The 11,476-nt window shown below is 38.8% G+C and overlaps 3 protein-coding genes across 3 annotated transcripts; all 3 read right to left on the bottom strand.

Moving 5' to 3' along the window:
- Positions 1-100: 100 nt before the first annotated feature.
- On the bottom strand, positions 101-956 carry C7974DRAFT_161761 (uncharacterized protein). Its single transcript, XM_046135959.1, has one exon. It carries the CDS (start codon positions 917-919, stop codon positions 143-145), a length of 777 nt encoding a protein of 258 aa, XP_045999727.1. The 5' UTR covers positions 920-956; the 3' UTR covers positions 101-142.
- A 543-nt stretch (positions 957-1,499) lies between these two features.
- C7974DRAFT_451930 (uncharacterized protein) lies at positions 1,500-3,405 on the bottom strand (the record flags this gene model as incomplete). Its single annotated transcript, XM_046145803.1, has 7 exons — positions 1,500-1,841; positions 1,904-1,992; positions 2,085-2,337; positions 2,413-2,493; positions 2,629-2,879; positions 3,009-3,295; positions 3,347-3,405. 7 exons carry the CDS (start codon positions 3,403-3,405, stop codon positions 1,500-1,502), a joined length of 1,362 nt encoding a protein of 453 aa, XP_045999728.1.
- An 844-nt stretch (positions 3,406-4,249) lies between these two features.
- C7974DRAFT_411914 (uncharacterized protein) lies at positions 4,250-4,470 on the bottom strand (the record flags this gene model as incomplete). Its single annotated transcript, XM_046143600.1, has 2 exons — positions 4,250-4,390; positions 4,444-4,470. The coding sequence occupies 2 exons, from the start codon at positions 4,468-4,470 to the stop codon at positions 4,250-4,252; spliced, it is 168 nt and encodes a 55-aa protein (XP_045999729.1).
- Positions 4,471-11,476: the final 7,006 nt, after the last annotated feature.

Below are 11,476 nucleotides of genomic sequence, written 5' to 3' on the forward strand. Positions count from 1 at the left end.
TACGCTTTTCTAAACAGCTTGTAGATACAATTACACTATGAATTAGTTCACGCACGTAATTATACTAGTCTACATGCAGGTGTGGAAAAATAGCAATGTCCTGTAATCTCGCTCCGAGGCCTTCCATGTTCTACAACAAACTTTATTCTACATCATTCGCAGAGGGAAATTCTTCCTTCTCAGGCCTCATGTACCAGACCTCGTCGTCCCAATTTGAAGGATCAGACAGGACCTGATACCACACCTCATAGCTGTGAGCGTACGTATACATCCACCCAACGTCCTCCTGAGGGTCTTCCGTCTCACCGTCTTCCCATCCTTCTGCGATGCTCTCGCACCTGCCTTCAGGGAACCGCAGATTCACCATCTTGACCACCGGACAGAGACCATCTGCGCGATTCAGCGAGCGCAGACAGATCTCGTCTACAAGGACACAGAAACTCCACCGAGGAGGCGCTATATGCCAGGGATGTATGGGCTTCCCGTGTCCATATTCGTGCGCTTCGCCGATTGCGGTGCTCCTGATCATGGCCCTGATATTATCGATCCCGCCCTCTATAGCAGGATTTAACACGCGAGATGGCAAGTCGCCAGCAACCCATTCCCGAAACGCTTCTCGGATTGTGTGCGAGTCTGCGCCTGCGAACCTCTGCTCGTCCTCCATAACCGTTAGTTCGAATTGAGGGTCCGATTGTATAGGCCCGAGCCACGGAAACGGTTGCTGAGTTGTTTTTGGGACAGTAACTGTGTCTCGGAGCAGACCTAATATCTGCTTCCAAGGCTCCTCACTCTCCTTTCCGTACACAGCTCGGTAAACCACAAACCCCCAGGGCGCGTCGGGCTTCACGTAAGACCACGGAGTGGAGAATGTGGAGTTGTTGTCGAGACCATGATGCGAGGACGCCAATACTTCCTCCATGTCGGCTGGAGTCCATTCGCGACCTGGCAGATCAGGGAGTGGCTCGCGGCTGTCAGTTGTGTTAGAATTTCTTCCTATAGTCTGTGGTTCATTCTGGCTAGCCCCGGTCAATGGCTTGCGCTTCAGAGCTCGAGTGACGGGTGCGGGTGTATTTGAGTCCTGTTTTGAAGAGTATGATCTGGTGCTTCGGCCGTAGCTTGGAGCTGCACAGTGAAATACCAGACCGCCGAGCCGTGGAGAACGGTGCTGAGAGAGAACTGGCCGGACTTGGATCGATTGAGATGAGAGACGCAATTGCATTTCGTATTAAAACATTAAGCGGGATGGATCGTGAAAATGTCAGTGAGTGGCTAACAGAAGCAAAAGCGTGCATTGTACAGGATTTTATATCAGCTCCTAACTCTAAAACGGCTAGTAGATCCTTAGCGTCCCAGTTGAATACATTGCACGGGACGCACTCTTTTCGGGCCAGACATATGGGGACGAGTTGAACTGAGCATAGGTATGATGTTTTATTCTGCTCTTTACACGCCACCGTGATTCTGGTGCATCTCCTGGCCAGTGAAAAGTGACGACCCAATCAAAGGAAATTTTGGAACCGCAAGGTCGTCGTATGGTCCCGGTACCACTGAACTGCCGTGATCAGGTCCCGGACATGCTTCGCGGCCGTCTCCGGGTCTACACGTGCAGCCTCCAACTGCTCCCAAATCAGACTCGTAGCGAATCTCATGAAAGCCTGAGAGTTCTGGCTCGCGTAGGAGTAGTAGTCCTGATCCCATTCCTTGAGATATGCGGGAAGATTTTCTACCCCTTTGTAATTATCGGCCATGAATTGAGCCACCATGTACAAGTCGCGCTTTGCTTTCAGCGGTCCATGCCAGTCGTTGCCGAATGTACCGTGATAACTGACGACGCCAAATGACTATCGTGCGGACAGCAAGGTTAGCAGAGAATCAAATGTTTGGAATGTTCAGAGCGACCCACCTTGTATAAAGCACTCATCAAGTAATTTGCAGCGGCAGGTTCTGTGCTTGGATCCAGCACCAGCTCCATCTGTTTCTTTATCACTGAGCCTGCAACCGGTTTGAGGCCAGTAGGAGCTTAGACTTGATGCCGTTCATGTCAGCGGACAGGTATATGAATGGACAGCGATAGCCCCAGCTACCGTAAGCAGTCATGAAAAGCTGAAGACTGTTTTGCGGCGAGTTCCAGTCAACCCCATACTTATCGGGGCTGCCAAACCCTTTGATTCCTTGGATGATCCCTTGGCCGAGATCCGGAACCTTGGCGCCGGCAGGGAATTTGGCTGTCAATGCATTGTACAAGGCGAATGGATCAGCTTTGCCTGCTAATGCCTTCGCTCCCGATGGCAGTATACCCGAAGCGGCACCCTCCAACCGCACGCGAGCTGTGTTGTGCTACAGGAAAGATCAGCGATTGACGTTCATATCGTGGGACGCATGATAGCGAGCGCTCACATATCGTAAAATTACCTCGGAGTGATGTTCTGTGTTCCATATCATTCCCTTGGCCTTCCCTGTGTAGTGGTCGACCTTCTTCTTCATATGTGATAGCTACCCGAAACAGATATCATCCGCCATCTTGATGCCTCCTTCCCATGGCAGTGTGACCAAGCTTTTCCCTTTCTCCAAATAAACATCCCCATATAGCGAAGGGTACGGAGCAAAGGGGATTTGGAGACGGGGTACCACCGCTGCGGCGAGTTGCGCGAAATTTTTCACTCCCACTCTGGCGCCGGGAAGATTTATACCTGGGGCCCGCTTTTGAAGATCTCTCCTCTTATGTTCAGAGTCGTCGCATGTCTCTGCGTCATCCTCGCAAGGATCATATTGCCCGGGCACGTAGTCTAGCTCGTCGGCGTCGGGATCCTCGCACAGTTCTGAGTCTGTTTCGCAAAGATCTGCATCGCATACCGGTTTGTTCAGGGTGTCCTGGTTTGCTGTACAGCATAGCGACTTCTCACGCCACCCTGTGTAGATGAAATCCGTCATTAGCATGATTCATCGAGATAACTAGGCAAAGGTCGAATGTCTTCAAAGGAGTGGGAAGAGGAAGGGGCACAACTCACAGCGGCACGTGCTGCTAACATCGCCGTAAGGACTGGTGGCGAGGGTGACCTCATCGCGGGCGCATTGATTTTGGACGCAGTCGCCTGAGCCAATCCAGTGGCATTTGTCAAAGGCTTTTCTGTTTTTCTTGCAGCAATAGTTCTGGCCTCCAGGGCCAACTTGGACACCAAAGAGATAATCGCGGCGTTTGAGGTCGCTTTTCGGCTTATCAGTGTTGAGGCATTCGATGCGAATGTTATACGCATGGGCCAATTTTTCCTCATCGTCCCCGCAGGCCTTGTCGTCGCTATGACACGATTAGTCCATCTGTACACTTCATTCCCATGTGCTTGCCTACCACCCTTCAGTCCAGTAACAGCCAGTAGTAACGGCTTCGAGCTCCACCCTGCAGCACATAGCTTTGCCTCCTCGATTGCATTGGTCTGTGTCGCCACCATCTTCAAAGGGGGTTGCCACCCCATGATGAACCACCAATCTTGACCTCCTTGTCGTGGCATTTGCCGTTGCATTCTATGCCACTACCACGCCACGTACACTTGTCCTTCATCTGTGCCGACGCAGGACAGCACATGGGCCATCCACATGGCTTATCCTTGTGATTCTTGTCGCGACTACAACCGTGGGCGTCGTAGCCCACGAGCTCCATGCCCTTCCCACAGTCGTACGACGTCACATCTTGGAAGACTTTCTTGTTAAAGACGCAGCCCTGGCCTAGAAACGCGTTGGCGGTTTCGACAAAGATTATTATACTATTACTGTTCTATAAACTCTATAAAACGCGCTCTAGTATATATAAAAGTCTAATCTACCTTGCAGCATAGGTGCACTAATGCGAATAGCAAGCTTTTCTGCTTAAGTTTCTGTGGACCTACACCTTTGGTTGGAGGCTTAGCAGCATTTTCGGGATCGATGCCACGGAAAGTCGCTGCGTTTGCACCGAAAATACCATCAGAGCGGCAATAGTCGCAGAGACTACGTAGCCAACACGTGTCCAGTGAACGAAGCTTGTTTCCCTCTCATCGTCCCAAGGCTCGGTGTGCGGCCGCACGCGCAACAGCAGCGATTTAATATGTGTACCTCCGCGCGAAAAACCACATATCATTTCAACTATTTGTGTCGCGGGAAACAGAGGAACCAGGTATTTCGCTTTGAATTTGGATGCGAACCCATCCATAGCCTGTAGGCTTTGCTAGTTATAAGATAACTTCAGCATCCCGTTTGCGCGGTTAAAGCGGAGGCTCTAGGTTTCCTTAAAGGCTTTCGCGAAATCTTCGCTCATGTGGCTCTTTGCTTTGTTGCTGTAGAGGGCGTGAAGTTGATCCGCGAGAATGGCGGCGTCTTCAATTGCGCTATTTCTGCCGTGGCCACTTATAGGATTAAACTACAAGACAGATCAGTTTGCGATCTTATATTCTTTCAAGGGTTAGAACTTACTTTGTAGGCGGCATCCCCAATTATCATAATGCGTTTGTAATGCCATGTCTTAAAAACCACCTCAGGAAGAGCCTGCAAGGTCAATGTGGTGCGCAATGCATACAGCTCGCCGAAAGTTACTATATCTATAATACAATTAGACGCGTGCTCTGCTGCTAGAGCGTCTTTTTATTCTTCTATATATCGCGGAATGTCTCCATAAATAGTTTTTAGAAGATATTTGAACAGAAACTAGTAGATACAATAGTTAGGCCCAGTAATAATAAGGTAAGAGTAGTCTTCGCTAAACATATTCTAGCAGGCTAGGACTGCGAATTTTTCTAATAGACTCGAAATGCCAAAGATGCAACAATACTCTGTTAGTATCGACTAGTCGCTAGCAGGGAAATACCCTAGACAGTCTTTGTCCGCTAATTACTATATCTTCTAGCAAACAGAACTATATATGCTATTAGCACTAATAAGGACATTGCTATAAAACCTTTCTCTAGCTGCTATTATAACTTTAACACTGCTATTTAAGAGTATAATCTCCCTAATATCTTTACTAGTAAGGATTTTTAATTTATCGCGCAAGTTATTATATAAGACCTAAATTATTATTTAATAATCTATAAAGATTATTAAGTAGCTAATCCTAATCTTATTAGCTCTAATATTTTGCATTAGAGTAAAGTAAGAAACTATAACTTACTACTTATTAAAGGTTTTAGATATGTTGTTAAGCGCTATTATAATCTAGCTGTTATTGTCTCTCTAACTAACAAAGTTGCTATAATCTACATCCCTAACTAGAGCCTTAACATCCTTATAGCAGCTAATCTAGTTAAAGATATACAGACTATATAGTAGAATCTCTATACTTGCGCCTAGATTAGGAGCAATTATTCTATATTTTTCTAGGACTAGATAGTTAATTCTAAGTTGCTTAAGAATGTTAGCTAGAGTAAGTCTAGTAATACTGCCGCCTACTATTAACACTTTTATATAATTTTTTACTAACATAATAAAAGCTTTAAGGATATAAGAAGATAAGATATAATATAGCGCTTAGTACAGCAAATTAATATTCTAAGCTAGATAACAAAGCTATCTGCTAATAGTGTTAAAGAATTAGTAGACCTAAAGAGGTTAGGGCTGCATTATTATATATAGTTGCTATCTGCGCTAGGATGCTAGAAAGGTAATTATTTCTATAGGTAGATGTCTAATAACCTAGTTTTTATTTTGTTTAGAGATATAGTATTTGCCCTAATTATGCTATCTACTAAGATTAATAGCTATATATATAGTTTATGCATATAAGAGATTAGACTATATATAGCAAATTAGAGATACTAAGAGTTAAGTAATTACTTATATAAATAAACAAACTATAAAATCGATGCTTAGTTTTTATAGTAGCAGTTAGGACTAAGCTAAGCTCCTAGAGCACTAAGTCCTTGTAGAAGAGTATCTTAGACTTACTTAAATATAGACTTTAGAAGCTTAGGGTTTCTAAGCACTAGTACTCTAGCATTAAGCACGCAAAGCTAGATAGTTTAGTCTTATTAGCACTATAGGAGGAGTTTAGGGAGGACCTAGTAAGACGCTGCTAAACTGTTAACAGCTGCGCTATATTCTGCACCTAAAATTTAGAAAAATTAATCTCTAATCTACTACTCTCCTTATAATTCAAATATTATAAGCCCTTAAGATATTGCAGCACTAATATAGTAAGGAATTAGCAAGTAATAATTAAGCTATTAAGGCATTAAAAATTTAATATAGATTAGCCTATATAGGAAGAAGGTACCTTATATAATATATTAAATAAGAGGCTAGCTTTAAAAATCGCCGCTCTATAGATTAGTAAGCAGCACTAAACTTATTACAGCAGTAGCCTCACCTTCTAGTTCTAATGCGATAGAGCATATTAAACTGCAAGCTTCTATAAAGTCTAATCTCTCTAGAAACCTAAAAAGACTACTGCTATCAATAGATACTTTGTCGACTTTCTTATTAACTTTAAAGCGTAGCAGCACATTGTGCTTAGAAAACTAAAGAGCTTATAGTAATAACTTAGCTCTACTATACCTTTATTAAAGGACCTTAACTATTAACTAGCCCTAGGCATAATTTAAATAGCTAGCCTTGCAAAAGCCTACTATGTTAAAAGCTTATCTTGTTGCATAGTATCTAGTTCTAAGTATTATCTTATTATTATATGCCTATAAGGCTCTGCTACAGATATAAATTCAGTTACCTTAGTATACTACGCAGACCTTAAGCCCTCCGCCTACTCCTACACATTTAATCCCTAGCACTTCTAGTATCTGTTAATTTCGCGCTAACACCGCTTAAGTTGTTCTTCACGCCCTGCTCTATGCTAACTGTCTTAGCCTGCTCCACTAAGTAGTTTAGCTCTTCTAAGGTCTCTCTACACAGATATTATGTTTGCAAAGACTCTAGTCCGTTCAGTGCAGGCTACGCGGCCATGACTGGATTCTCCTGCTTAGCGCTGGGATAGGTCGTCGAACGGTCAAGACCTAGGCTGCTCCGCTTAGGCCTGGAGGCGTCGATTCCGGAAAGCTTATATCGCCTGTTTGAAGCCATGCAGCACACTTTGGGCCTTGCGAAACAGACCGCAAGCCCACGTGTGTCCCTGGTGAAGACAAGCTAGTTCCCTGCGCAGCATGCAATGCTCGTCCTCTAGAGAGACGAGGGCCTGGAGCTCCTGCTGACGTTGAAACGAGTCTACTCGGTGGATAAGGTCGTCAAGATTAAATGAGCTGGCGACTTCTGGTGCAGCAGGTGGATGCGACACAGGCTGAGTTTAGGATGTTTGCATCTGCGACCGCAGTCCCTGTGCGCGTGCCGTTGCCCTAGCTATAAGAGTGTTACGATCTGTTACGATCTTCCTTTTGTAACCAACTAGCTGCTAACACTTAAGGAGTGCTAACACGCTTAGCTTAATATTATATAGGCTCTCCTATGCAGTGCAGTTTTATTACAAGTTATATAATAAGCTTATGCCTTGGTAGTTAAGCTAAAGTAGGTCTTATATAGAGCTTACGCAGCTTATATTAAGCTTAGTAAGCCTAGCTTATATAGCTTATATTAAGCCTAGTAAGCTATTATATTCTCTATAGTATATAGTAAGTAGGAATATAACCCTTATAGTTTATATTTAACCTAAGTATTAATCTATAATATTAGATTTTAACCTAACCTTTAAGCTAGATAGTCTACTCTATACTACTTATTATTACCTCTTGCCTTTAAGATAGATAGATTATATCTATACTCCTTAGTGCAAGACCCCTTTAGTTTCCCTAATAGTATTTATCTCTAAGAACTAATTAAATAGTATTTATAAGCTTTACTTAAAGTATAACCTTAATAGCTTATAAGTACTATTTAATTAGTTCTTAGAGATAAATACTATTAGGGAAACTAAAGGGGTCTTGCACTAAGAAGTATAGATATAATCTATCTATCTTAAAGGCAAGAGGTAATAATAAGTAGTATAGAGTAGACTATCTAGCTTAAAGGTTAAGTTAAGATCTAATATTATAGATTAATACTTAGGTTAAATATAAACTATAAGGGTTATATTCCTACTTATTATATACTTAAGCTGTCTTATAGAATCTTATAGTCTTATAGAACTCTATTCTAAAGTCTTATAAGATTCTTATAGGATACTAGTTATTTATCTTATAAGATGCTTTACTCTTTTAGTACTAGTATCTTATATATAGCATGCTATTATTGCCTATAAGGTAATAGCCTTCCTAGTAGTTATTATACTACTTTATAATATCTATCTATAAAACCTAGTGTTTTCTTCCTTAGAATTTATATTTATAATAAAAGCCTATCTTATTAAAGTTATATATATTATTATCCTAGATACTATACTTAGCTTTAATATTTACTATAAGCCTAAACTAGCCTTATATAAATCTCTAGATTTATATAGAGAGCTCTCTTATAGTTATACTTATAATTAAACTTTACTTTAAGGTTAGAGAAGTACTTAATAAATATATTAGGCTAGTTTATACTAATATAGCTTATATTATACTTAGTATATAAAGAATTAGCTATATTAGCTATAGTAGCTAGCTAAGGGGCAAATTCTTATATATTTAGCTTAAGGATATACTTAGTAATTATATTCTTCTTAGTCTAATCTATATTCTATTAACTTAGTATATAATTAGCTTATATAGGTTATTCTATATATTAAGTATATAGTATACTATAAGGTGCGTTATATATAGCTATAGCGCATTATAGTATAAGTATTATATCTTATTTAATTACCTAGAGTATAAGCTATATTATAGCTTCTCTTAAGGGCATAGATTAGTATTATTATTAAGGTATTGCATAGTAAGGTAGAGGTTTAGTATAGTCTTAGTAGAGTAATCTACTTACCTATATAATCTACTTACCTATAAAGTATATTAATACTTATCTATACTCTTAGTATACTACAAGTCTTAGTAGCTAGCTTAAAAGTATTTAATAAGCTATATAAAAGCTAGAGATAATATAGGTATATAGCAAGTAGGCTAGTATACTAAGCAGGCTACTTTTACTAAGACTATACTAAAACACTATTACTATCTAAATACCCCCTTACTAACTCTATTTTAATATATTAAAAGAGTATTAGATCTAGCTTGCGCTTTAAGCTCTTAAATAAGATATAAAACTCCTAGTATAATATGCTATAGCTATCTATAGAGTCTCTTAAACTATACTAGACTATTAATATATAGAATAACCTTTACACGTTAATACTATAGCTAACTTATATAATCTAACTAGCGCTAAGGAGTAGGTAATTATTATATGCATACTTAAGCTAGTTATATAAGAAGAGTCCCCTTAGCTTATAATTATAGCTAATATAGCTAATTCTCTATAAAAAGAGCGCAGTTTAGCCTCTATTAGCCTAAGGTAGGCTAGTAGGTTTATTTTGCATTAGAAGGAGCTTAAAATAGTCTTTAATTGCAAGTATAACTATAAGCAAGCCCTCTATAAGAATCCTATAGTAATCTGGGGCTAGTTTAGCCTAGTAGCTAATATTAAAGCTAAGTATAGTATCCTAGATAATAATATATATAACTTTAATAAGATAGGCTTTATAATAGGCTAGATATCTACTAGAGTTATTATTATAGATATAGAGAAGCTAGGATAAGCAAAGTAGGTCTAGCTAGTTAACTAAGAGTAGGTAATAGTTATTAAGGGTATTAATACTATAGAATAGGCTATTCTACCCTATATTATCTTTAAAGCCTGCTAATACCTATCTAACTAGTATAAGGACAACAACCTACCCTAAGATTAGACTATTACTATCTCTAAAAATAGCTAGACTACTAATAAGCTTAGTTTTAACTAGTTAAAGCACTTTAATAGGCATATAAAGATATATACTATTAGTACCTACTATTTACTAATTATTAATAGTTATAGGAGCTATAACTCTATAGAATTTAAGTAATACTATAAAGATTATAAGATTATAACTCTATATATACCTACGCATTTATTATACCTCCTATAGCCCCTTAATATAGCTTATTTTAGCCCTCTAAAGAAAGTATATAGAAATAAGGTTAATAAGCTTATATATAACTAGATTAACTATATTATAAAGTAGGAGTTTCTACTATGCTTTAAAGTAGCTTATAAGAAAGCTATTACCTCTAGCAATATCTAGAGAGAGTTCTAAGGCGTAGGACTAGTCCCTTATAACCTAGAATAGGTTATATTAACCCTTAATATAAAGCTATATACTCTATTACTACTACTCTCTATAAATAATAAGCCTTAGTAGTTATAAACTCTAAGTAATACTCTAGAACTTAGGTTATAATTAATACTTATAAAGATAAGGATTTAGAGGTATATAGATAGCTCTCCTATATTAATAGTTAAGGTATTTAAGATAGTATTAAAGAGGGCAGCAATTATTATATATAAGCTAGTTTTAGTATAATAGAAAATTAGTAAGCTTTAAGCAGCTAATAAGGCTACTATATAATAAAAATTATATAAAAGAAGGTATATTTATACTAAGGGAAGCCTTATAGTTAAAGAAGGCTAATATAGATATATAGTAAGCAGGCTAGTATACTAAGCAGGCTACTTTTACTAAGACTATACTAAAACCTAACCTGTTATAGCCTAAAATACTATAAATTAGCACTATATAAGGGAAAACAAGCTATAGTATTACTTAGAAACCTTATCTACTCTATTCTTGCATATTTGCGTGTTATGCCTACTCTCTCTATACTATCTATAGTATTATTAGGATAGTTTACCTCCTTTAGCGCGCACCTGCTTCTTTACCCTCTTACTATTACTACGCGCCCTAAACTCCTGCAAAGTAGTTAACTGCTAGCCTTCTTTAACTGCAAGGCTTCTCTTAGTATAAATATGCCTTCTTTTATATAATTTTTATTATATAGCAGCCTTATTAGCTACTTAAAGCTTACTAATTTCCTATTATGCTAAAACTAGCTTATACGCAATAATTACTACCTTCTTTAACACCTTCTTAAACGCTTTAACTATTAATATAGGAGAGCTATCTATATGCCTCTAAATCCTTATCTTTATAAGCGTTAATTATAACCTAAGTTCTAGAGTATTGCTTAGAGTTTATAACTGCTAGGGCTTATTATTTATAGGGAGTAGTAGTAATAGAGTGCGCAGCTTTATATTAAGGGTTAATATAACCTATTCTAGGTTATAAGGGACTAGTCCTGCGCCTTAGAACCCTCCCTAGATATTACTAGGGGTAATAGCTTTCTTATAAGCTGCTTTAAAGTATAGCAGGAACTCCTACTTTATAATATAGTTAATCTAGTTATATATAAGCTTATTAACCTTATCCTTATATGCCTTCTTTAGAGGGCTAAAATAAGCTATATTAAGAGGCTATTAAAGATGCAATAAGTATATAGGCATATATAGGGTTATAGTCTTATAATCCTTATAGTATTGCTTAAATTCTATAGAGTTA

This window comes from Boeremia exigua (genome assembly GCF_020726555.1).
Source record: "Boeremia exigua strain MPI-SDFR-AT-0100 chromosome Unknown C7974scaffold_4, whole genome shotgun sequence".
Taxonomy (NCBI): domain Eukaryota; kingdom Fungi; phylum Ascomycota; class Dothideomycetes; order Pleosporales; family Didymellaceae; genus Boeremia; species Boeremia exigua.

Bases quoted from the DNA above. Each gene is read 5' to 3' on its own strand.
- C7974DRAFT_161761 (XM_046135959.1), bottom strand. From the start codon at position 919: ATGGAGGAAGTATTGGCGTCCTCGCATCATGGTCTCGACAACAACTCC.